The sequence below is a fragment of the Uranotaenia lowii genome, chromosome 2 (genome assembly GCF_029784155.1).
Source record: "Uranotaenia lowii strain MFRU-FL chromosome 2, ASM2978415v1, whole genome shotgun sequence".
Lineage (NCBI taxonomy): Eukaryota > Metazoa > Arthropoda > Insecta > Diptera > Culicidae > Uranotaenia > Uranotaenia lowii.
This window is the reverse complement of record NC_073692.1, coordinates 225885763-225912158: the sequence shown is the minus strand read 5'-3', so window position 1 is coordinate 225912158 and position 26396 is coordinate 225885763. Positions and strand designations below refer to the sequence as shown.

At 41.5% G+C, this 26396-nt stretch overlaps 2 protein-coding genes across 4 annotated transcripts; one reads left to right on the top strand and one right to left on the bottom strand.

Moving 5' to 3' along the window:
* Positions 1 to 197: 197 nt before the first annotated feature.
* On the bottom strand, positions 198 to 14079 carry LOC129742365 (uncharacterized). Its single transcript, XM_055734258.1, has 3 exons — positions 13980 to 14079; positions 6772 to 7038; positions 198 to 754 (listed from the first exon to the last, which is right to left on the bottom strand). Exons 1-3 carry the CDS (start codon positions 14077 to 14079, stop codon positions 372 to 374), a joined length of 750 nt encoding a protein of 249 aa, XP_055590233.1. The 3' UTR covers positions 198 to 371.
* Positions 13929 to 26314, top strand: LOC129744693 (trifunctional enzyme subunit alpha, mitochondrial). 3 transcript variants are annotated; one of them, XM_055737344.1, is made up of 7 exons: positions 13929 to 14026; positions 14110 to 14156; positions 14225 to 14324; positions 23687 to 24534; positions 24595 to 24774; positions 24832 to 25421; positions 25478 to 26314. In XM_055737344.1, the coding sequence occupies exons 3-7, from the start codon at positions 14252 to 14254 to the stop codon at positions 26097 to 26099; spliced, it is 2313 nt and encodes a 770-aa protein (XP_055593319.1). In that variant the 5' UTR covers positions 13929 to 14026; positions 14110 to 14156; positions 14225 to 14251; the 3' UTR covers positions 26100 to 26314. The 3 variants fall into 3 exon arrangements, with proteins under 3 accessions (XP_055593319.1, XP_055593318.1, XP_055593317.1); XM_055737343.1 differs by having other exon boundaries at positions 13967 to 14026; positions 14085 to 14156; XM_055737342.1 differs by having other exon boundaries at positions 13982 to 14156.
* The last annotated feature ends 82 nt before the right edge of the window (positions 26315 to 26396 follow it).

Sequence of the window (26396 nt, the reverse complement as noted above, 5' to 3'; positions counted from 1 at the left end):
CCAGTAAAGGTTCATGACCAATAAACTTAAAAGCTCCATTATTCGATACCATAAACGTTTAAAAAAAGGATAATTTTAAAACTGATTTTTGAACAACCCTCGGTTTCGATTATTTGAATATAATTTCACCGTGTGGAATACAACAAAAAACAGTTTGTGAAAATTTGGATAAAAATTTAAATGATTCTCGTAGCTCTTTATTGTTCTTAGAATTGATTTCGATAATTATTTCACGCTTTATGTCATAACTTTGTCATAGTTTTACCATTATTTTGTAACTTGTTACAATTTTGACATAATTATGACTCCATCCAAGTAGCTCGACTAGTGCGGATGTCATTTTTTCACGACCGTCTCGAAGTGAATTTTTTCTATCGCAAAATCGAAATTTGGCTGAATTTGCCACGAACGGTGGTTTTCCTGCAGTTTGCCACAGAGTTTTTCCTGCTGGTACGGTTGTCAATTGCCGTACACCGCCAACAAACAACCGGTGCGAGGGTGCAGTCGCCAATTTGGTCGGAAGCTGCGGATTGTTTTTCGCCATTGTCACCAACATCGCCAAGGCCATCATCATCATCATCAAAAGGGTGCTCTTTGTTCGCTCTGAACATACGGGTTTGCATACCGAGGAGGGCGTACCGAGGATTCTGGTTCTGATTGCCGTAATCGGGATACAGGGAGGACCCAGCAATTGATTGATCGTCGCCACCTTCAACCAACGAAGGACGACAGCGTGGTAGAGCCGGTGCCGAAACTGAAGAAAAACACTCGCTTAAGTCTAAAAAAAATAACTGTGAGTTCTTTTTATTCTTTTTTATCTTTTTCTCCTCTATCTTTTTCCCTTTAGTTGATTTCAACAGTTGTAAGCTTTGCTTATATTTTCCACACGGAAGGCATTCGTGTCCCCGTTGGAAAATATGAGCGAAGGCGGGGGGCTTTACCCGTTAACTGTGGATGACGAAAGTGTCACCTACGAGGATGAGGAGTATTTGGAGGAATCGGCTGTTGCTGGTCCATCAAATGCTTCCCATGCTCTGATGGAGGATAATCTTATATCACCCACAGTTAATAGTAGACCCACCCGGCTCCGAACCTACACAGATGGTTCAACTTTCAATGGGCCTTGGGTGGTTTTCATCCGGCCCAAAACCGGTGGAAAACGACTTAATTTGATTCAGATAACTAAAGATCTGGCGAGATGGACCTCCGTGACCAGCATAACTAAGGTGCGACCAGACAAGTTGCGCGTTGTTGTGGCTGACCGGAAAGCTGCCAATGAAATTGTTGTCAGCAATTTCTTTAGGCTAGAGTACAACATTTTCATTCCGTCTCGAAACGTAGAGATCGAGGGCGTGATAACGGAAATGAGTCTGGAGGAAGACTACATTAAATCCAAGGGCGTTGGTAAGTTTAAAGGCCTTGATTCGGCTTCGGTCGAAATCTTGGATTGTCGTCAACTTAAAACTGCCAACGTCATAAATGGAGTTAAAGGGTATTCGCCTTCAGCCTCATTTCGTGTTACCTTCGCGGGAACCGCCCTCCCTCACTACGTCTTGATTGACGGAATGTTGAGGCTTCCTGTGCGACTCTTTGTGCCTCGCCCAATGAGTTGCAAAAGGTGCATCAAATTGGGCCATACCGAGTCCCATTGTTGCAATAAAGCACGGTGCGCTCGTTGCGGAGAGGATCATGAGGAAGGAGCGTGCTCAGCAATAGAGCAGAAATGTATCTATTGCGGGGGCTCTCCTCATGATATCTCTGTGTGCGAGGCATTTAAGAGTCGCTGGGATAAGGAGAGGCGCTCTTTGAAAGAACGATCCAATCGCTCTTACGCCGCTATTTTAAAGAGCGCTTCTCCCCCGATTCAGCCTCCGATAAGTAACATTTTCTCAGTGCTGCCAGTTGACAATGGAGATACTGACACGACTGATGAAGAACATCCTATTGTTTTTGTTGCGAACTCTCGAAAACGTTCTAAACCAGCTCCGAAGAACCGGCAAATTCCAAAAAAAATTCCTACATTTAGCTCTTCAATCGATGATGGACAAAAACCATCTACTTCGGGAAAAGAAAAATCAATTCCGCCAGGATTTCCCATTAATTTTGTTACCCGAAATAAACCAAAATCAGCGGAGACTTCGGAACCCCCAAAATCTAACACAGTTTCGGCTGAGCCATCAACTCAATCGGGAATTTTTAAGTTGAGCGACATCTTAAATGGAATATTATCGTTCTTCAACGTATCTGAATCGATAAGAGGCATCGTTTCCGCGTTGCTTCCTGTAGTAAAGACATTTTTAAAGCAATTGATGCAAACTTGGCCCCTTCTTTCAGTGTTTATCTCTCTCGATGGCTAATTTAAGCCGAGAGGTCGGAGATATCACTGTTCTACAGTGGAATTGTCGTAGTATAATCCCTAAATTGGATCCGTTCAAATTTCTTCTTCATGAAACAAATTGCGATATTTTTGCGTTATCCGAAACTTGGCTTGCTTCTCATTCTATCATCTCTTTCCACGATTTTAATATCATCCGTCTGGATCGTGACGATTCTTACGGAGGGGTGCTTTTGGGGATCAATAAGCGCCACTCCTTTTATAGAATTCACCTTCCATTATCAGGCGGAATTGAAGCTGTTGCTTGTCATACAACTATAAGAGGTAAGGACTTAAGCATTGTCAGTTTGTACTGGCCTCAGAGAGTTGCAGTGGATCGAAGTCACCTAGAGGACCTGTGCTCAGTGCTCCCTGAGCCAAGGTTGATCCTGGGTGACTTCAATTCTCATGGAACTGTCTGGGGAGAACAAATTGACGATAGTCGTTCTTCTCTTATCTATGACATTTGTGACAGTTTCAATTTAACAATTTTGAACACGGGTGAAAAAACACGAGTACCCAAACCTCCTGCAAGACCAAGTGCAATTGACCTCTCACTCTGCTCAAACTCACTATCATTGGATTGCCAGTGGAAGGTAATTCCTGATCCCAATTGTGGCTGCAGGGGCGGACCGCGGAAGGATTATCCGGTTAACTTTTGGGTTCCTACCTGGCCGAGGGTTCAACGATACGATGCACCATTTTGTTACCTGAGAACTCGCGTCTGCTCTGCGCGAGCTATCGGGGGGAAGCCGGGCGAGCGAGTGCTCGAATGGAGAATGTCCGAAAGAGGGATGGGCGATTCTGTTGACTGACGAGGGGTTACCTGCTGGTAGAGCTTGCTTATCGTGTGAATACCTAAATTATTAGACTGTTTCAAAGTGCATGGAAATACAGCACTCCACATCCCCCTTCTACTCTCGAAAAAAAATTGTTATGAAATCCGAAATTTTTAACATTAATATATTTTTAAACAGAATACTGCAATATTAAATTGAAATTCAGTTGCAATGTATTTACACCTTCCACAAATGATATTCCTGACTCGAGCGAGAGTCCAATATGTTCAGCCCTGTTAACACTATGGTTGCGTCAGTTTTTGCAAATTCGTTAGAATACATTTTGAGCGTGTATTAAAAAGTAAACAAACAAAATATAAACAAATTGATTGACTTTGATTTTTATTGCTGAAGTTGCCGCTCCTCTCAGTGCCATCAATGAATCTCAAATTATTTCTGGATTGATATGTCGGAGCTAGAAGAATCTCAGTTCATAATGCGAAGTCCGGCTTAAAACATCGACAGTTGTAGCTGATCTACCCGAATAAACCGTTTCTGGAGCCAAATCCTGGTTGGGTTATCTGGCGAGTGCAAACCAACAGTCAAGCATACACAAATCAATCCATCCTAACTTCTCAACATGTTGCTGGCGTCTAATACTTTTTACATTCTAGCCGAACCAGCTCATAGAGGATGGAAAACCACTCTTATTGGACTTACTAGACATATTCGAAACAATTCAAGCAGTTCCCAATTCGATGTAGCAGCTTTTGTCGATCTCAGTGATTGAATTAATTTTTCCATTTACAGCACGAAGGCATGAGAACGATGAGATCAACAGTCGACGCTTTAGTAGGAGTCAAACCAATTCGCGACCATCTCAAGCAAACTGCCATGCACTGGACCAACCAATCACCTACATCAACATTCAAAAGACCCACGACTGTACAGTGTCAACAACTATGTCCGTCGCGCCTTCTGCTCTTTTTGTAATTTTTTTCGTACTTAACGTAACATTAGATTGACAAAGTGAACGGTATTTTAGTTTTGTGTCTCCCTGAGACCAAGGATGATCCCGTTGCCAAGATTAATATGTGCTTGAAGTGCTTATGCGAACCAACGTTAGTGCCACAACCTCTGACATGCATCCATTCTCCATAACTCTTTTCATCATTTGGAACTGCGCACATCCCTTGCATACAGCAAACATGGACCTTCTGGCTGGTTGGAGGAAGAAAGAGCCCCTGAAACTGATAAACACAGATCCATGTAAACTTCAGGTCTTTATCATGTTCAGCACTCAAAAGCTGCACATCGTTATGCACGTCGCTAGGGCACACATTACCATGGAATTGCATGCTGCAAACAATCTGTTACAACTGTGATCAAACATAGGCGTACCGAGCTGTTGTCTGAATAGACAGAAATCGATGGCGATCAACAACTCTTGAACTATTCCCACTTTGTAGCTTTCAAATTAAACCCTTTTAGAGTTCTGTAAGTAATTACAGATCGAACAACACTGCATAATGTGTTCGCACCTCTTTTCCACATTAAGACAAAGATGCTTGTAATCCAAATCAATTAAAAGATCAATACATGTAAGATGTAAGATTTAAAATCGTTCTGATCTGAATTGCAGAACTGTTTCCACTTGTCTTGCACATTGCTTCAGACAAGTCTAAGTTATTGCTGATCTCTGTTGCACCTTAATAGACGTCTGGGACGGATCCAGTTTAACTTAATGCTGTTTTACCTAATGAAGGCCTAACGCCTTCTAATAACGCCATTCGCGACGACCATTTACAGCAAACTTCTGTAATTTTTGAGCATCGTCCTTCTATTGCCAATCTTCATCTGTTTCCCTTTTATTTAAAAAAAATCATCAATCCGACTTGATTTAATACCTTGACAGGTAAGGCCATTAAGTTAGGCGGTGGTACCGAAAAGAAAATCAAATCAAATCTTTTATCGCTAAGATTTTACTACATATCAGGAAGGTGAGGGACTATAGCTATTCGCTACTATTGCATTATATCTATTATTCTTTCAGTCTTGGGAGTTATAGATGTCTTCTTTTTAGATGTCTATCAATGGTCAGACTTTGGTTTAGAAGATTTAGAACTAATTTCATACGTTTTAAGTCCTTTTTACCTCATCGTGCTGATGACCAGGTTTATCATTTGGTCTTTCGTTTCACACATTATATTCTACAAAAACTCTCAAAATGAAAATTGATCAATACTTAAAAAGTCTTCATTTTTGCTCGACCGAAGTCTACACGATTCAAATGACATTCAATCAACTAATGCTTATGCAAATTTGCACATAGCTCAGACTAAAGCGTAAGCCACCCATATTTAACATTTTTCAAATACTTGCTTTCTAATTTGAACTGATCAAGTCATCATTCGTAGCTGACCTTAATCATCAGGTCAGCCCAATAAAACACTGTAAGACACAAACAAGTCAGAAATCCTCATTTAGTCAGCTTATCCCAAGCACAAAATTCAGCCGGGTGGAAGTCAGCATCGCGCCCAACAATTCATTTCCATCAAACCACAACTTCTTTATGTTTGCAACCATTCTCATAGCGTCAATCACTTTATATGGAAGTCCTCATCGCGCCAATAAGCTTATATAAGCAAACATTTAGCATGGAACTTCAAAATCAAATAATTCAAAACACTCGACTCAATCCGGCGGAAGTCTCCATCGCGCCTGGCCAATAATATCGGGTCGCACAATTTCAAGAAAATCGACGGAAGTCTTCATCACGTCATCCTCTTAGGCGGAAGTCTGCATCGCGCCTCGTAATTAAGCCACTTGCACAGTTTCAAACATTTGACGGAAGTCTTCATCGCGTCATTCTCTCTAGGCGGAAGTCTGCATCACGCCTTGCGGCTGATATGCATCATGCCTCGCAACTTCAAACATATGACGGAAGTCTTCATCGCGTCACACTCTCTAGGCGGAAGTCTACATTGCGCCATCCGACTGGCAGAAGCAAACAATCAATCATCCAATTCAGCCAGGCTGAAGTTTGCATCGCGCCTCACTTCTCAAACTTGTTGAGTGGCACCAAAATAGAAACTTCGAAGGAAGTCCTCATTGCTTCAAATCAAACGACTAATATGACAAAAATCAGTTCAACTTAGAATTCTAAGTTTTATTTCTGGCGAAAGTCTTCGTCATGCAAATCATTCCCCTTTTTCATCTCAAATCTATCGACAGATGGCCAGCAAGCTTCATGGAGACGGAAGTTCACATCACGTCCCATCAAAACCAAAAAATAATCCACAAAACCAACGTTTGCACATCAGGTGGTTATGTTTGCGTCGTGCCTATCAGTCCATCTACAAACCTTACGGAAACAGCGGGGATAATCACCAATCACCTCATAAATTAGAATCACTACCTCCTCCAATAAACAATCTTTGTAAAGCGTTTAAAAATCTATGTCTTACCAGCTGAAGGCCTTCGTTTCGCAATTTGATTTTTTTTCAAACTCTGTTGGCTTAAGCACTTCCTCAGTATTAGCTGGGAAACCCACCCACGGCATCCAATAACGCTCATCAGTCAAAATGGCTACCACAAAATTTATCAAATTTCACTCACCGATTAAAATTTGTTTTCCCGTGGAAAATGGGAAAAACCTGGCAGGATCGCCAATTGTGGCTGCAGGGGCGGACCGCGGAAGGATTATCCGGTTAACTTTTGGGTTCCTACCTGGCCGAGGGTTCAACGATACGATGCACCATTTTGTTACCTGAGAACTCGCGTCTGCTCTGCGCGAGCTATCGGGGGGAAGCCGGGCGAGCGAGTGCTCGAATGGAGAATGTCCGAAAGAGGGATGGGCGATTCTGTTGACTGACGAGGGGTTACCTGCTGGTAGAGCTTGCTTATCGTGTGAATACCTAAATTATTAGACTGTTTCAAAGTGCATGGAAATACAGCACTCCACACCAATGGTAGTGACCACTTGCCTATCAAAATTACAATCACCAATGGAGTCAACTCTTCAAACTCAACAAATATAGCATATGACCTCACTAGACACATCGACTGGAAAAAGTACTCAGACACAATTGTCTCAGCCATCCATTCCGTTGATATTTTACCTCCGATGGAGGAATATACCTTTCTTGCTCGCTTGATTTATGAAAGTGCAGTTCAATCTCAAACGAAACCCATCCCAGATCCATCTGTTCGTCGAAGGCCTCCCAATCCATGGTGGGATAGTCAATGTACTAAACTATACGTGGACAAATCGAATGCTTTCAAAATATTTCGGAAACACGGTACCCTTGATAATTTCAACACGTATTTTTCTCTTGAGCAGCAATTCAAAAACCTAATCAAGGGGAAAAAACGTGCGCATTGGCGAAATTTTGTTGAAGGTTTGTCGCGGGAAACGTCCTTAGGCACTTTGTGGAATGTGGCACGGAGCATGCGTAATCGTTCTTCCACGAACGAAAGTGAAGAACATTCGCATAAATGGATTTTCAATTTCGCACGGAAAATCTGTCCAGATTCCACACCTGTGCAAAAAATTGTCCGAAGTGTGCCTCCGAATAGATGCGATCTGGATTCTAGCTTTTCAATGGTGGAATTCTCACTTGCTCTCCTTTCTTGTAACAATTCAGCTCCGGGAGTTGATAAAATAAAATTCAACTTGTTGAAAAACCTTCCGGATGCTGCCAAATTTCGCTTGTTGAATTTATTTAATCAATTCTTGGAGCTTAACATTGTTCCCGAAGATTGGAGACAAGTGAGAGTTATTGCTATTCAAAAGCCTGGGAAACCTGCGTCCGATTTTAATTCGTACCGACCAATAGCGATGTTGTCTTGCATTCGGAAATTGATGGAGAAAATGATTTTGTTCCGTTTGGATAAGTGGGTGGAAACAAATGGTCTCCTTTCAGATACTCAATTTGGGTTTCGCAGGGGCAAAGGGACAAACGATTGCCTGGCTTTGCTGTCTTCAGAGATACAAATGGCGTACGCGAAACGTGAGCAAATGGCTTCAGTGTTTCTAGACATAAAGGGAGCTTTTGATGCAGTTTCAATAGAGGTTTTGGCAGACAAGTTGCACTCCCGGGGTCTGCCTCCTCTTTTGAACAACATCTTATACAGCTTGCTTTGTGAGAAACATCTGAACTTTGCTCACGGAGATATTGCAATCAGAAGAACCTCTTACATGGGCCTCCCGCAGGGTTCATGTTTGAGCCCACTTTTGTACAACTTTTACGTAAGTGACATCGATTGTTGTCTCTCTGAAGGCTGCACTATAAGACAACTTGCAGATGACAGCGTGGTGTCTGTCACAGGATCTACTGAGTCGCATCTGCACAGACCTTTACAAGATACTTTAGACAGATTATCTTCCTGGGCGTTGGGACTTGGGATTGAGTTTTCCCCACAGAAAACGGAGATGGTTGTTTTCTCCAAGAAACGCCGACCTGCTCAACCTAAGCTTCAACTCCTAGGCAGAACGATCACTCAATCGAGATGTTTCAAGTATCTTGGAGTTTGGTTTGATTCCAAAGGCACTTGGCGAGCTCACATTGAGTATCTGAAAGGAAAATGCCAGCAAAGAATCAATTTTCTACGTTCAATTACCGGCACCTGGTGGGGAGCTCATCCGGAAGATTTAATAAGGTTATATAGAACCACTGTTCTCTCAGTGATGGAGTATGGCAGTTTTTGTTTCCAATCGGCTGCCAAAACACACCTGATAAAACTCGAACGTATTCAATATCGTTGCCTCCGCATTGCTTTGGGTTGCATGCCCTCAACGCATAACATGAGCCTTGAAGTTTTGGCAGGCATACTCCCATTAAAAGATCGATTCAGCTTATTATCACTCCGGTTCCTCACCAGATGTGAGGTCATGAATCCATTGGTGATCGCTAATTTTGAAAGGCTACTTGAGCAAAATCTTCAAACCAGATTTATGTCTATATACCATGTCTTCATGTCCATGCAGGTAAATCCTTCTTTGTATTCTCCAACTCGTGTTTACATCCCAAACTACGACAACTCTTCTGTCCAGTTTGATTTGTCTATGCAGCAAGAAATTCGTGGAATCCCTGATTCGCATCGTCCACTTATGATTCCAAGAATTTTCGATGCTAAATATAGACACGTCGATGCTGACAAAATGTACTTTACCGACGGGTCCCTTATCGAAGAATCAACGGGATTTGGAGTGTTCAACCAGATTACTAGTGCTTCGTACTGTCTTCAATCTCCATGCTCAGTATACATTGCGGAGTTAGCAGCGATTTATTGGGCACTAGAAAATGTAGCCTCACGACCCGTTGAACATTACTATATTGTAACTGACAGTCTCAGCTCTGTTGAAGCTATCCGTTCGATAAGACCAGGAAAGCACTCACCGTATTTCCTCGGGAAGATACGGGATGTTTTGAGTGCTTTATCAAGTCGATGCTTTGTCGTCACCTTTGTTTGGGTCCCCTCACATTGTTCGATAGTGGGCAATGAGAGAGCAGACTCGCTAGCAAAGGTGGGGGCAATGGAAGGCGACACGTTTCAGCGTGAAATCGTCTTCAACGAATTTTACTTTTTGGTTCGAAGAAACTCTCTTGTCAACTGGCAGCGCAAATGGGACGAGGATGAGTTGGGTCGGTGGCTTCACTCGATTATCCCAAAGGTAAGCCTCAAACCCTGGTTTAATAGGTTGGACCTGAGTCGGGATTTTATTCGTATATTTTCCCGTCTCATGTCCAATCATTATCCCTTAGACGTGGTACTCTTTCGTTTGGGTATTGCTGGCAGCAATTTGTGCAGTTGCGGCCAAGGTTATCACGACATCGAGCATATTGTTTGGTCGTGTGAGGTCCATCTTGTCGCCAGAACGACTTTCATAGATTCCCTTCGGGCCCGAGGAAAACCACCTAACGTTCCAGTGAGAGACGTGCTAGCTGTGCTAGATTTGGACTACATGTTCGAAATCTACTTCTATCTAAAAGCTATCGATCTCCGTCTATAACCCTATTTTATTTTCATATTTCCCTTTCTATCTTCTTTTTTCTTTAAAAAAAAGTGCTAGACTAAGAAAATGATTGTGAAAAACAAAAAACGAGTGTGGCTCCTTAAAACTTAAACGTATGAGCCGTTTCAAATAAAGAATTATAAAAAAAAACATAATTATGACAAATTTGTAAACATAAAAAATTTTCGAAACGTGTTGAATTCTGTCCTAATGTTGCCATCATTTTGCTTAAATTTTGTCATTTTCAGTTTTTCATTTTTATATTTTGATTTTTTCAAAACTCTGTCACATTTTTTTATTATTGTGATAATTTCGTCATAAATTTTGCAGAATTTCGATCCTTTTTGTAATTTTCGCTATAACCTTTTATGATTTTAATTTTTGTGTCATTTGTCGTAGTTTTGTCATAACTTTTTTATCGAGATGAATAAACGGATTGAACGAAGCTACATCGGCTACATCCAGTGATGCCACATTTTCATCGGTATTTTGGAACCCAAAAAAATCTTTTATCGGTATGGAAATCCCAAAAATCGGTATGAAAATCAGTATTTGAGGTGGATATTCAAAAATATTTACATTTTCAACTTCCTAGCGTATTTTTAATATAAATGGAAGCTTGCAATAAAAAGCAAGTCTAAGAACTCTCATGGATGTTAATTTTTAGTATAAAACTAGCTGACTAAGTGTGTTTTAGCATATATTATTCCATTTTTTCCGTAACTTGGTTCTAAGTAACGCAAGTTTACATAAAAAGACAGTTTTTAAATTTTAACAGAACTTTATGATTGTTACGACTTATACATTTTTTTTCATTTTTAAACTATCTGCTTTTGCAGACGAAAAGTAAAAATCATAAATGAAAACATTTCTTTCCAGTACTCATAATTGAATGGAAATCTAATTCAAAAGCTACCGTTTGATAAGAAAAATAAGGGCATGGCGATCTCCTTCAGGTTACACGTGGTTTAGGCATATTATTGAAGTAAAAACTTGGTACTTTAATTGATGTTTAGCTAAAGTGGGGTGTAAATTTGATAAATTAGATAAGGCAATAGAACCAGGTCAACCTAAAGTAAATTTTAATTTAGTAAGCACTTACAAATCTAATGGCTTTTTGATGTTCGAGGTAAACATGGACCCAAGTTGATGTTCTTCGTTTGGTTGATGTTTTTTTTTTTGCCAAACTGGCCATTTCAGCTTTCAAAGCCTTAAGTATTAGATAAGAGTTCTAGCGATTAAAAAAAGAAATGATTGCAGAAAGTTGAGAGAGTTGTTGCTTCAATTTTTTTTTCAGGCAATGGAAAATTAATTTTATTTTTTGAAAAATCACGCATTAGTCATATGAAAACCCAAGAATTTTATGCGGAAATAAATGAGAAACGTGTTCTAAAACAAGGTGTTCCCAAGAAAAATATTTTAAAACACATAGTTTTTCTAAAATTGAAAATACCCATTTTGCCATGTGATATCATCACAGAGAACCAGAGTTCGGGCTGGAGCCCCAACCGTGTGTAAAAATACCAACCGTGATTTCAAAATAAACGACGCCATTTTTGCAACTTAGCTAAGAGCCACCAGATGTCGTTACCGGTACTTTTATTTTTTTCCATTTTTTCTACACGCTCAGAAAATAGCACCTTCAACGAATGAAAAATGCACTCAACGCCAAATGCATTTTCTGTCAACCAATCGGGTATGAAAATAATTGTATGTTTTTCGGTTTTTGGCTGTGTTTGTTTTGTCAAACATAAAAAAATACTACATCAAGCCTAAAATGAAAAAAGTCATAATTTAGAATATATTTCCATGATGAACACAAATTTCAAAATTCGTTCAGTATTATTTTTTTTCACAAAATTGTTATCTCGGTAGCATTGGTAAAAACTTGGCGCATTTTGTTATCGGATATCTGTAATGAGTGTAATGGAAGGGAGGAATATTTGAAGAATTTATTAAACTTTGATATCGAGTTGCTTTCAAATGCCTTTTTTCTTTTCCCTTAAATTCTTAGGAAGTGTCCGGGTAACCTCCATGCTATTAATACTCTGATCCGACTAAGAGGCAAAATTCGGTATTTGGAAAACTGTTCCAATTTTCGAATATTTTCGGAAGTATGTACTGAAGTCCTATCCTGGCGCAGGAATGACGCGATGTTAACGTGTTATAATTTTGCAGTGTTCGAACGAAGATGGGTGGTGAAACTTTCAATTGATTATATTTGAAATGCTTCGTTATGAGTGAAATTTGTTTTAATAATCTGATCCTAAATGAAAAGTTTAGTTTATTTATCCAATCGAGGAGTATCTATCATCAATTAACACATCATACAGAAATCCTGCAGCAAATGTAAACTTAACTATTTTTGAAATTATAATTCACATTAAACCAGACACATAATTGAACTGTTATATTACCTTACCCGTCTAACAATTGAATAATGTTTGCTGTTTTTCCCCAAACAAAATCAGTGGCTCAACTCAAAACGAGTACCAAAGGCAACATTGTTAAAGACAAGATTTCGTTTAAAAAGCAGTTCCTGCTGCAAATTTCATTATGTTACTTTTTTTACACCGCAAAAAAAGAAAACTAGCTGAATTCTGTTTTGGTGCGACCTGGAAGTAAATTTTGGGTTATTTATGTTCTGAGTGTTCTCAACTGTTGACAAACAAAACCAACAACAACAGCTGAGTCACTTAGCTAAGAGCCACTAGATGGTGCTGTTTTTAGGCCAATTTTAACGGTTTTAAAATGGCCGACGGTTCAAATTCTTACACACGGATTCGCCACATATTTGTTCGGGGCCCGTTCTCTGGTTCTCTGTGATATCATTTACTTGGCTAACAAGATGGAGAAGGATTGAAGATTATACAGATGATATGACAAACCGTGTATCTGATTGCACTTCAAATCTTGACATACCACATCTGGCGACAAGTTGAACAAGGATTTTATTCCAACGGTATATATTTTCCCTTGAAAAGTTAGCATCTCAGGAGACAAGAGCATTTTCAATGGTCAATGTCTTTAGAAACTTCTACCTTTGCTGGCAGTCGCAGAAGGTCAAATATCAGCCTTGAGCTGAGTCCATTGGCTGTGAGGTTGAGCACTATAATAGTGCATCATTTGACAGAACATAGGAACAAAACAGCGCGAAAAACTGAACGAATTATGAGAGTGAACCGTGGATATCTTTGCAGGGTACTTTAAAAGTTGTACAGATCAAAGTTACGCCACGCCAGCTACCGCACTTTGTTTCCTTTCTACGGGACCTTTACGAGGATAGGTTGAATTAAGTGGGAATGTGGAAGTGGAATGGAGTTTCAGTTAAAATCTTAAAAATCGGTATGAAATCGGTATGTTTTGCCAAAAATCTGTAATCGGTATATACCGATTCTTGGTCAAAATTTTGCTCAAAAATCGGTATAAATACCGGAAAATCGGTATGTGTGGCATCGCTGGCTACATCTTTAACAGTCAGGTTCATTTTTATCTAGATCGTTTTGCTTTTTCGGTTACTCTTTCATAAAATTGCGCAAGGAACTGTCATGCTTTTTATGCATCTCACTTCTGCACATTCTTGGGATCGCACACTCGTAATTTTGGATTTCAGCGGGCAAGAGTGAGATGCAGTCAGCATTTCTCCTCTCATGCTTTAGGCAGTTCTCTTCAAGAGTGAGTGAGAAAGACACCGAACGGAAGAACGAGACAAGTCAATCGGTGGTTCATCCATCAGGGTAGCTTCACGTCACCGACCGCTAGAGGAAGCTAGAGGAGATTCACAGTCATCAACGGAGAGTGCATATACCGCATATACGGAACTCTCTGCTCGACAAGTAAAGTAGATTTCCATAGGTAGGTAACTGTCCCAGATCGTCGCGATCTCCATTGAAGTGATTACGTTTCATTGCAGTTTGATAGCTTATTTTTTAATTTAGTGGTTATTTAGTTGGCCTCGAGCGTTTTTGGAAGTCTATTATTTCTGGTAAGTTGCTCGATGGATCAATCTAGAAAATCTCGTGACAATTAACGAAGACAATCTATTTCTTGCAGCGCTGATTGCACTGGGACGAAAATAAAATGGCCAGCTTACGACTGATTGGAACTTCGATGCATCGAAATTTGACCTTTGCCCGGTCGATCAATTTCAGGGGTAAGTCTCGCATTTATCGTTTTCGGAACTAGCCAGGACCAAATTTAGCAGACAAAGTAAAAGTTGAGCCTTATCAGGTAGGCGATGTGCCGAGTCATTTCTGTAGCTATGAAATGTGTAGTAGCTATCACTAGTTCGAGCAGCTCGCTGTGTTGTAATCCAAGTTGGACTTTGATCTCTCGAGCAGTACACAATCATGACGGCATGAAGGCGCTTCAACTATAGTGCGAAGGGGTTGAAGCGGTTGAAGAAATAAATGCAAGGGTGTATCGGAAAGACCAAAGCCGGTGGAGATGATGTGTATCTATATAGGTATAAAGGTATAGTCTTCTCGTTATGAAATGACAGGAGGATTTCTGTTTTGTCTCATTGAATCCTGACCTAATTAGAATCAATTTTGAACAACTTGCTAGTAAAACAGACTAAAGAAGGAAAATATTTCAGCTTCTTATGTGATTCATCGAGACAAGTAACTCCACTAAACACAGAGATAAAGTGACCATGTGAGCTAGACTTTTCGAATCTGATTATATTTTGACTTGTTGATATGCTAATCTTCGACTACTGATAGCAGGACGCTTGTTATGAAATCGCTTTTGCAATAGCGATATTTTGAAAAGATTTCTTCAATAACAAACTTTGGATGCCCATTCAGCGCAAACGTGAATATGTTCCGGTTCTCTCAATCGGAAAAAAAACTTATGAAAAGTTTGTTTCCAAGTTTCGATAAAAATTATTGCTTAGAAATTATCATTAAAAAATCTAGTTGGAGAAAAAATTCACCGTTATCGTGGGAATCACCAAAATGCACGTGCTGTTCTGGGATTCCAGAATGACGATAATGACGTATTGAGTGATGAGGTATCTAACAACTTCGTCACCCACGTTGGATTGAATTGAATGTTTATTCTTTTTCACAAACTATTGTAGCAACGTAAGGCTTATTGATGTCGTTAATAACGTCAACCGATAGGATAGCGTTCAATTTTTCTAAGCCAGCAGTTATGAGATCGGATCTCGGTCACGGCATATAGTACTTTTTCTATTGGCTTGTGGTTTTAGCATTTATAAGATGCTTGTCATAATATCCTTAAAAGATGCGTCTTGTGTTTGTGATCTCTTCAAAGAAACATGAAGTTTCCATAATATCCTATTACCTATAGACACTAATTATAGTGTCTTTTAGACTGGCTCATAACAAAAAGAATCCTTCAATTCCACGCGGCTCCCCCTAGGTTGGCGCTTTTAAGTGAAAAAATGACTTTATGAAAGTTTCAGGTCATTTGGCAGAAGCACGAGCTGGCGCAAAGGACTTGAAATTTGCATGGAGATTTTCGGCAAAATGTATGAAAAATCGCCTTACTTTCACTCTTTGTGTTCTAAAATATGTTTCCAGTGTGCTAGAAAGCTCATTTTTTCAGAATTCCAGGAATTGTAGTTCAAACAATGACAAACAAGTTTGTAGAAGATTGTGACGCGCTACGAGTTGACTGAGATGAGTTATCCGCAATTGAATGTGTGATTTTTTCCGCATTTCTTCGATATATCGAATGAAGGCTGTGGTCTTGTACTTATACATCACAACCTTTTCTATTTCTCTTCCGCGAACTGCAGATAGCAGCCAGAAGACCCCGAGTCCCGAGATCAGTATCGATAAGCTGACGCCTTCAAAATATCTCTCTCAGACCTCCTCGTTTCTTTATCCGTTGCAGATCTCACATGATCTGTTAGTTTCTTCGGTGATAGCGGCCTTCCAAGTTTTAACTTGTAAGGTCTCTATGCCTTGGTCTGAACAGGGGAACATAAGGACTGCATATTTTGTCGTCTTCCGTATCTACGCATTCCTTACAATATGGCGATCTTAAAAGCATGAATTCGGTGTAGATATTGCTGAAAGTACCCATACTCTATTTTTATCTAGTCTGGAAGCAGCTGATTTTCCCCCCAATTTATGCACACATCTATAAGATGTTTTGTGAAAGTTTCGACAGTGCTATGCTCGCAAGGAGACGTCTCTTTCTACTCTTTGGACCATGGCAGTTCGGCATAATCCAGGCCAATTAATCTATGACTTTCGATGCACTTTCACAACAGTTTTTGACATGCGCACCAAAACTTAAGCGATTGTTGACCATTACTCCAAGATATTTCAGCTGCTGTTTCGAAGATGTCGTGTGTCCTCGAACAGAAATCATCATGTGCGGCACATCTCTTTTATTGGTCACGAGCAGAACTTCGGTTTCATGGTGAGCTATCTGAAGCTCAACTCCCTTCATCAAGATGCCAACCCTTTCTACGGACACTGTTGCAAGGTCTTCTACCTCCTCGATTGTTTCGCCGGTGATCATGAGCACGATATCGTCAGCAAATCCACTCTGAAACCTCCGCAAGTTTCTTAGCGATAGCCACAAGTTCCTCGTTCGTTACTAGCTCGATGTCGTGGGCACCCGCGTCGTATGAAGTAAGTGGCCACTGCGTCGGGCCATGCTGCGGGAAAAGATGTGCAACGATCTCTTTCAGTTTTTCTGGACACTTTTCAGTCTCGCCAGTGCTACTCTATAGGCTTGGCGCCATGGGTTATCATCTAGGCTCTGGCATAACGCCCTGTAACAGTTCTACCTAATTGCTTGTTTTAATATCTCGCTTAAGGGCCACCCTGGCTCCTCGGTAAACGGCCCCTTTCGTTTGTCTATCGGCTTCGTTGCCTGCCCGTTGAGCCGTCGTCTGGCTTTTAGGCAGCTAGTGCGAAGCTCAGCAATATCTGAGATCCACCAGTAAGCTGGTCTCGCGAAGGACTCTAGTAGACTGTGGCTTCTAGGATTGTTGCACCTACTACCCTAGTTAACCGCCCAAGCGTTGAAGTCTCGTCCTATTACTACATGGGCCCTTCCTGTCAGTTCGTGAGTGAGTTTTTTTCCTTGTAGGGGAGAGCCCACTGCGACCAGTAGTTGATCTATTGTGGTAATTACCCCGCGTTAATATATGCTATCAGGCTCACCTGCACTATGGGTTGAAGTGACAGTTGATTGCTGACTAAGCATTTTATCCCAATCGGGTATGATATCAAAGATGAATGATATAACCTTCTTAGGGCTGATATGCAACCATATTTCTTGTGCGATTATTAACTTTGCCCCAAGTACACGCTCTCTCCTATTCAGGAGGGCGCAGCAGTTGCATAGAAGATGCTCTGCAGTTACTTTTTCGAACCCGCAGAACCGACAGTCATCGTTTTGAACAATGTTTATCCGTTTGAGATGTTGTTTTGTTGGACAATGTCCGGTCAAGAGATCTGTGTAAGTACTTAACTCGTGCTTACTTAGGTTCAACATGTTTTCGGAGAGTTGTGCGCTTGGTTCAATGAATCTTTTCGCCTGTGCTGCTCCCTCTGCTGTTCTCCATTTGGAGACAATAGTGGTGCTTTCCCAGTTCTTAAGTTCCATATACAAGGCACTCCTCGATACTCCACAGAAAGGCTCAGGTCCAATTAACAGGCCCTGAGATCCTTCCCTAGCTAGCTGGTCTGCTTCTTCGTTCCCTGGGATACCGCAGTGGCCTGGAACCCAGAATAAAAATACTCTGTTCCGTATGGCCAGGTTTATTAGTGCAACAATACACTCCCATACAAGCTTGGAGTAACATGTGAACGTACTTAGTGCTCGGAGAGCGGCATGGCTGTCAAAGAATATATAGATATTTGTGTACCTATAACTTCTTTTCAAACAGGCTAAAGTGCATTCTAGAATTGCATGAACTTCTGCTTGGAATACTGTTGGCCAGTTTCCCATAGGAATTGAGATCCTGAGTCTAGGTCCGTACACCCCTGCCCCAGTTCTATTATCCATTTTTGACCCATCAGTAAAGAATTTTATCGATTCGAAAGGAATCGCAGGCCCACCTGACTCCCACACGTCCCTATCGTTGATAGTTACATTGTATGATATGTCTAGATTGAAAACGGGTTCCATCCAGTCATCGTTCTTTACAATGAGTGAGTTAATTTTAAATATCTTCAGGATTTTTAGGGTCCTGTAAGATCCCCCTCATAGAGAGTTTTGTTTTTGGAGAGTCTCACGGCACTACGTTCTGCCTGTAACTCAATGAATGTAGTGGCAGAATATTTAGTAGTGCATAAAGGGCCTCGTTTGATGTGCTCCGCATGGCGCCAGTTATAGCTAGCGTTGCTATTCTTTGAAGCTTCGCTAGTTTCTTCCGGGCCGTAGCTTGCACAGTTTTGGTCCACCATACTAATACTGTATTTGTTTTCTCCACTCGTGGAGTGTTCCACCGTACCCGATAAAAACAAACACAAATCCTCGCCAGTGTATTGCTACCTCGCTCACTCACACGCTCTCTCGCAACACTGGCAAAATTATCGGTGGGCCACCGTCCGTAAGCAGAACTCCGACAGGTCAAAACCAGTGCAACACCGTCCGAATAAACAAACAGTTTGACAGCACCTAGTGGTGCACCAGTGCAACACTAGTGCAACACTCGGCATAAACAAATACGGTATAAGGAGGCATAAGAGATTTTGGGTCTTATTATAGCTGTGTGAGTGAGTTCACCCAACATTGTGTTGAACTCCCCGATCGTCACTCTTGGTGGAGCGTAGCAGCTGCAACACGAATCCGTCCCGGGAATCTATTACTATCTCCAGGAAATGAAAACGTCCCGTGGTGTAGACAGCAGCAGCTAAGCCAAACCTGTCCGCTGTCCAATTACCGTTTCCAAACAGAAATCTGTATGGTTCCGATAAAAGCGCAAAATCACACTTCCTTTCGACTACCGTTTGCTCCAACAGAAGCTGTGCAACCTCGCTATGGTTGAGGTTTAGCTGGATTATTTCCAGTTTTACTGGCTTGCCTTTGCCTTTATATATAACGGGCAGTCCAAGCCACCAGCGTCATGGACATTGCCATCTGCCTGTTTGCATAGCATACATTTCGGCGGATTTTTGGATTCTCGAGCGAAGTTTCCCTCTTCACCGCATCTTCGACAGCATCGTGACCGGTCAGGTCCGTTGCAGCTTCGGGATAGAAAACCAAAATCCCAGCAATTGAAGCAGCGTTGCATTTGTTTCTGTATCCTGGGCGCGGTTCTATAATGCCCTATTGACCATCTAACTCTTACACTCCCTACCGTCAGTAGCGTGTTGGCCGCTGTTGGTGAGAGGCGATTCGTTGCAATCTTCATTCCACCGTACGCCTTTCTTATTTTTATAGCTGCTGATTCGCTACTCATGCCCGGTATGCTGGAGAGTGCTTTCTCGAGCTCCTCTGCAGTGGTAAACTCGTCCAAGACTTTGCATTCAATAGATGCGACCTGCGATAGCGCTCGGACAGTCGCTTCATCGCCTAGGGTATTTTCAACATGCTCCTTGAACTCCACGCCGTGTCTTTTTTTAGCTCGAAGAGCAATTCGCCTTTTTGGGTGCTTCTTCTCTTGGTGACGCTCTCGCCAAGGGCAGATAACTTTCGCTTCCACTATAAGGGCATCACCTGTTGAGGTTTGGGTTTTGAGGGTGGTTCTGGCTTCATGACGACCTTCCTATTACCAACCATTCGCCAGCCTCTAGCACTGCTTTCTTCATGGGCATCCAAACCTGTGTCCAAACTGCATTCTATCGAAACCGACAATAACACAACATCGCATTTCTTTTCGTCTACCGTTTTCTCCAGCAAATGAGTTATGCGGGGTGGCCACCCATTCGGGAAAAACGGGAAAAGCGGGAAAAAACCGGGAATTTTTTCGAAAACTCGGGAATTTTTGGCTCAGTGATAGTTTGTTCAATGAAGTTTGATCGAAATAGGTCGAAACAAGTGGAAATGGATTGACAGTTGATCACCGGTCTCTTTCCAATTGACTTCGACCGATTTCTACCAGGTCAAAACGAATTCTCCTGCAGAGCTAGATCGGTTTCGATTAGTTTGAACTTGTTTCATTGAACAACAAAAGGAACATTTTCTTTTAATTATTAACACTCAATAAGTAGGATATTATTAAGAAGTGTCTTTCCTTAACCTGACTATAAAGTTAATTGTAACTAACAGGCTGCGTTGAAGTTGATAATCAATAAATCACAAAATTACAATTGTTCCCGAACAACCAGATTGCTAATCGTATAGAAATGGGAAGAAAAAAAATAAGCTTTTGATTCCACACGGTATTGCTATGGTTGGAAAATCGCTCAAGAAAAGCAATCAGGAATGGTTTCTAGCTAGAATGATGCTTCCTCCGAGTGCTGTGATACGCACGTGGTAAAAGTACCCATTGAACATATGTCGAAAATCAACACTAACTTGATACAAGAAGATATACCATGCCCCATCGGAGGCTACCGTTGCTATTCGTCACGTGGCTTATCGACGGTAATCGACATACTTGGTGATACATTTTGAACGTCGCTCCCTCAATCATTCCCGAACGTCTATCCTCGCATCATTGTTGATAATGCTCGTTATTGATAGACGATCATTAATGTTTCAAAAGGAAAAATCTGAATAAATACCAGGACTACATGTTCAAAAAAGCTGTAGCACATGCTGGACAGTTCATTGCGGTTACCTAGTCATGTTTTTGTCCTTCTAGGCAAAGCGAAAAATAAAAAATCATCTGATAGCCTACATAGATCGCTCAGAACGGATACATATCAGTTATGATCCTAAAGGTTGAACGTCGTCAAGGGAAAGAAATCAGCATAGAGACGTTCGTTGCTGATAGTCTGCGTCCTTTTTTACCTCATCATGTATCGCAAAAGTGTTTCAAATACGGAAGCGTCGTTGTCATGCATGATTGTTTGTATGATTTGGTTGAAGAAGGAAAATTTGACTGCTTTGATTTTTTGGCTCTGAATGTAGTCAAGCATTACTCGGTGAAAATGATTGATTTTGGGAAGACTAAATTGCTCTCTATTTTTTTAATTCAGTTTTCAATTTACTACAGAATTGCAGCGAGTTCGTATTAGGATTTGACGAAATGTTAAATAAGATTGTACAGAAGCAACAAATGGATTCGCTTCTGGAATCGAAACACAAACCTAGTTGAAGCAAGGTATTTTGGTTGACCTTCTGAATGGCGTGAAACTATGTTTTTCGAAAAATCCTGATCTACTAAAACGAGTGATGCAGTATTCCATGGATAGTCCAGCAGTAAATTGGAAAATGCTCAAGGAACTAACTAGCGAGATTCAAGAACTTGTTTCGAATCCGATGGAAATTGGATAAATTTTTGAGGACGTTGTATAGCCTGTTCAAGAACATTCAAACGGTTTGTCGACGAGGTAAAAAAAAAACAAGAGGAGAAAAAGATTAAGGAAAATTTAAGCGTTTTTTTAAGCGGACTTTTCCATCGATTTCCCGGTCGAAGGTATTCGACATTGTTGCTAAAGCTGTGTAGATAATAATTTGCTGGGACCAAAAATGAGTTTTTTTTTGTTTAACGGCCGCTTCGACTGTTAAGTCCTTTTTACGCGAGTATCAGACAGAAGCACCGATGGTTCCTTTTCTCTTCGATGATTTAACTGGGCTTGTAAGAGCATTGATGGAGAAAGTTGTAAAGCTTTAACGACTAAACATAAAATCAAAAATACTTATTGGAATTGAACTCTCAGAAATAAATCTTCTTTCTCCTGGAAGCGTAGAAATTGGATTCTCAACTAAATCGGCAATTAAGAAAGCAAAAGAGTCTGGTCATGTTTCCGACAAGAATTTCCTTGTATATAGCTGTCGTTCGTTTTACTGTGGATTTTTGAATAAAATGGCTATACCATCTCCCTTGTCTTGTCCAATCACTCGGTATTTATTGAGCGTTAATCCCGATGTGATTGCACACTAGAGTGCCCTGACATTTGAAAAAGTTATGCGCTGCAGGCTTAAATTGATCCTAGGCCTAGTACACTGTCTCATGTCAAATTTGGGTCAGATCGGATCACGGGAAGGGGTCGCTCAACGAGCCTAAAGTTTGTATGGGATTTTGAGACAATTTGTTCGGGAGGAACACGAAAATCCAGTTTTTCTTGAATAACTTTGGTCCCCTTCGGCCGATTTCTTTTGAAAACGGTTTTTCTTAAAGCCTAAACTATGAAAAATATTTCATCCCAAGACTGCATTTCGATTCGAGTTAAAATAAAAAAGTTCCCGTGATCCGATCTGGCTCAAGTTTGGCATGAGACCTTCTACTAGGCCTCGGATCAATTTAAGCCTGCAGCGCATAAGATTGCACAAGCTTGAAATTTCCCATAGAAATTTGGAGCAGCCTTTTGCACACTATCTAGAAATAGCAAAAAAAAAGGTTTAGACCTGTGTATAGAAGTACTTGTTGATAAGCAACACTTAAGTAGAGCTTGTGCCGATAAAATTAAAGACGACTTCGGACAATTATGTGCAATACCTTCAATAAAAACATCATTTCGGGATATCGAAGAAAACACAACCATTGGACATTTTTTGAAAGGAACTTATTGGCGAACCGTAAAAGGAGTTTTTCAATTTGACGACCTTATAGAAGAAAATTCTAATTTTGCCTCATGGCAACGCGATGGTGGAAAGAGGCTTTTCCGGCGTTAACGCGAAATGCCTAGTTGAAAACCAAACCGAGAGTCTGACAGCCCAACGTATCGTACACGACGGAATCAACATGTCAGGGGGAGTTACAGCTATAACGGTAACGAAATCGTTCATTCAGTATGCCCGAATATTCGGAATTTTGTTTGGTTTTCTGTTGTATAAAACCGGGAATTTCGTGAGACCATGCAGGAAAAAAAAAACGGGAAAAATGCGGGAAATCAAAAATTGATTTTGAGTGGCCACCCTGGTTATGCTTCTTAACGATTCAGGTTTAGAAAAATAACATCCAATTTTACTGATTGCCTTTGCTTGTTTGTATGCCGGACAGTCCACGCCGAAAGTTTCGTGGGCTCCCATCACTTGATTTTAGATGATCCGGACTCTTTGACGATTACAGCTGTTTCCCTCGCCTCATCGGTATCTTTCGAGCTGCTGTTAGACTTGATTTGTGGCTAGACATCCACCCCCTAAACCACTTGTCATTGCAGGTAAACTCCCTTCTAAGGCTCAACTCCCTTCTAAGGCTGGAACAAATACGTTAGCCAATGTTCATCCAAATATGGGAGGGGAGAATGCTGGGAAGAATGACCGTGGTGTTAAATTCCCGGAAAAAAAAAGCTGTAAAAGTTTGCAGATATCTTTCCGCTCTGGACAACGAAAAGATGAAAATATCGCCTTACTTGATAAGATTTGGTTTATTCAACAGTGTAGCACTATAAGCTCGCAACAGAAATGCAACGGATTTACAGACACCCGAAAACCTGCTTATCCCCTCGAAATCGTTTTCTGTTACAGGTGCAGCTCCGATGGTGAACGGCCGATTTTTAGCTAGCGCTCCAACCGGAAAACACATCAAGACCAAAATTGTTGATGGAGTCCTGGTAGCTACCCTGGACTCCCCCAACGCAAAGGTCAACTCGTTGGGCGAGGAAGTTTCGGCAGAATTCAATGCTCTAATCCAAGATCTGGAAACCAACTCAGCCGTAAATTCGGCAGTTATCATCTCCGCAAAGCCAGGATGTTTTGTAGCGGGTGCCGATATTAGCATGCTGGAAAAATGCAAAACTGTCGAAGAAGCCACCAAAGTGTCGCACGAGGGACAGCTGCAGTTCAACCGGATTGAGAAGTCTAGGAAGCCTATTGTTGCTGCTATTAATGGAGTTTGCTTGGGTGGAGGATTGGAACTGGCGTTGGCTTGTCATTACCGGGTAGCGGTCAAGGACAAGCGAACAAACTTGGCATTACCGGAGGTGATGCTAGGGTTGCTGCCAGGTGCAGGTGGCACTCAACGGCTACCGAAGCTGACGTCGATACCTACGGCATTGGATATGGCGCTCACTGGTAAGAACATCAAAGCAGATAAAGCCAAAAAGCTAGGACTGGTCGATTTGCTGGTGAATCCATTGGGACCGGGATTGAAAACTGCGGAACAAAACACCATTGAATATTTGGAGAAGACAGCCATCCAAGTGGCTAAGGATCTGGCCACTGAAAAAATGAAGATCAACCGGAAGAAATCAGGATTGGTTAATTCGATTACGGAGTTTGCTTTTTCGATCGATTGGGTTAAGGAAAAGGTATTTGCAAAGGCTCGGGAGCAGGTGATGAAGCTCTCCGGCGGATTGTATCCCGCTCCGCTTAAGGTAATTGTGTTTCGGTAGGAGTTGCAAATGGTTGTCTTAAAGAAAAATAACTCACCGTAGATTTTGGACGTCATTCGCGTTGGTGTCGATAAGGGCTTCGAGGCTGGTTCGGAGGCGGAACGCAAAGGATTCGGTGAACTGTCTCAAACACCCCAATCGAAGGGTCTGATTGGATTGTTCCGGGGACAGACCGAATGCAAAAAGAATCGCTTTGGGAAGCCTGCTAAATCGCCGAAAACGGTAACTTCATTGTTGTAGTGGTAACATAAGTAAATGTTAACAGAAGTTCTTTTTTAGATTGGTGTTCTGGGCGCTGGATTGATGGGTGCCGGTATCGTACAAGTCAGCATCGACAAGGGTTATCACGTAGTTATGAAGGACACAACAGAGGCTGGACTTGGTCGTGGTATCGGACAAATTCAAGGTGGTCTGCAGAACGCCATGAGGCGTAAGCGCATCAGCGCCATTGAGCGGGATCAAATTCTATCGAATTTGAATTCCACGCTAAGCTACGAACCATTCAAAAATACCGATATCGTCATCGAAGCAGTATTCGAAAATATCGACATCAAACACAGAGTGATCAAGGAATTGGAACAGGTTATTCCGAGCCATTGCATCATTGCCACCAACACGTCGGCTATTCCGATTACGAAAATTGCTGCGGGTAGTTCACGGCCAGAGAATGTTGTCGGAATGCATTACTTCTCACCGGTAGACAAGATGCAACTGCTGGAAATTATAACTCATCCAGGAACGTCGAAGGAAACTTCGGCGGCTGCCGTTGAAGTGGGCCTGAAGCAGGGTAAAGTTGTGATCACGGTCGGAGATGGACCAGGATTCTACACCACTCGGATTCTATCAACTATGCTGTCTGAAGCTATAAGGTAGTTATGATTGGCGCATAATATTCAACCCTTATTTACTCTTTCATGTTTTGTAGGCTACTACAGGAGGGTGTAGATCCCAAGGATCTGGATAAAATGACCAAGAAGTTTGGGTTCCCTGTTGGTGCAGCCACGTTGGCCGATGAGGTCGGTATCGATGTTGGCTCTCACATTGCTGCTGACCTTTCCAAGGCCTTCGGAGAACGTCTGAGTGGAGGAAACTTCAGTTTGATGGACGATATGGTGAAGGCTGGATTCATGGGCCGGAAATCGGGCAAAGGTATCTTCATCTATGGCAGCGGAAAGAGCAAGAGCCGAGAGGTCAATCAGGATGCCCTGGCTATCGTTCGTCAGAAGTACGCCCTGCAGTCTCGTGGTGCCAACAGCGTGGAAGATATGCAACTGAGGATGGTTTCGCGGTTTGTGAACGAAGCCGTGCTGTGCCTTGAGGAGAAGATTTTGGATAACCCTCTGGAGGGAGACGTTGGTGCAGTTTTCGGACTTGGATTCCCACCATTCACCGGAGGACCATTCCGATGGGTTGACCAGTACGGTGCCGATAAATTGGTGGACAAGATGAACCAGTACGCCGATCTGTACGGTGCTCCATTCAAGCCGGCACAAACATTGCTGGACATGGCCAAGGACTCGAGCAAAAAGTTTCACCCTAGCAAATAGAAACCTTCTTATACAATAAGTTAAAAAGTATCCGTTTATGGCGGTTTGGTTTCCGATAGAAAAGTCTGCCCTTTTATAAGTAATCCTATTTTTTTGGAAGATTATAACGATTAGGTTTGTTTTTAATGTAATTTCCCCTTTTGTTTTGTTGTTTTTTCTTCGTTAGACGCTATGCATTTTTGTAAAATGAAATTAAATATATTCATAAAAAACTAGTTTTCACTGTTATTGGTTCACTTCTATGGAGCATACCGAAATATGAAGGTACCTACAAGAAACCAATCAATCACGTTTTGC

Coding starts and splice junctions, on each gene's coding strand:
- LOC129742365 (XM_055734258.1), bottom strand. CDS start 14,079: ATGAAACGTAATCACTTCAATGGAGATCGCGACGATCTGGGACAGTTA. Junction 7,039..13,979: donor CAGAGAGTTCCGTATATGCG/GTATATGCACTC, acceptor CTCTACCAGCAG/GTAACCCCTCGTCAGTCAAC. Junction 755..6,771: donor GGGAAAACAAATTTTAATCG/GTGAGTGAAATT, acceptor GTTTTTCTTCAG/TTTCGGCACCGGCTCTACCA.
- LOC129744693 (XM_055737344.1), top strand. CDS start 14,252: ATGGCCAGCTTACGACTGATTGGAACTTCGATGCATCGAAATTTGACC. Junction 24,535..24,594: donor TGTATCCCGCTCCGCTTAAG/GTAATTGTGTTT, acceptor AACTCACCGTAG/ATTTTGGACGTCATTCGCGT. Junction 24,775..24,831: donor CTGCTAAATCGCCGAAAACG/GTAACTTCATTG, acceptor GTTCTTTTTTAG/ATTGGTGTTCTGGGCGCTGG.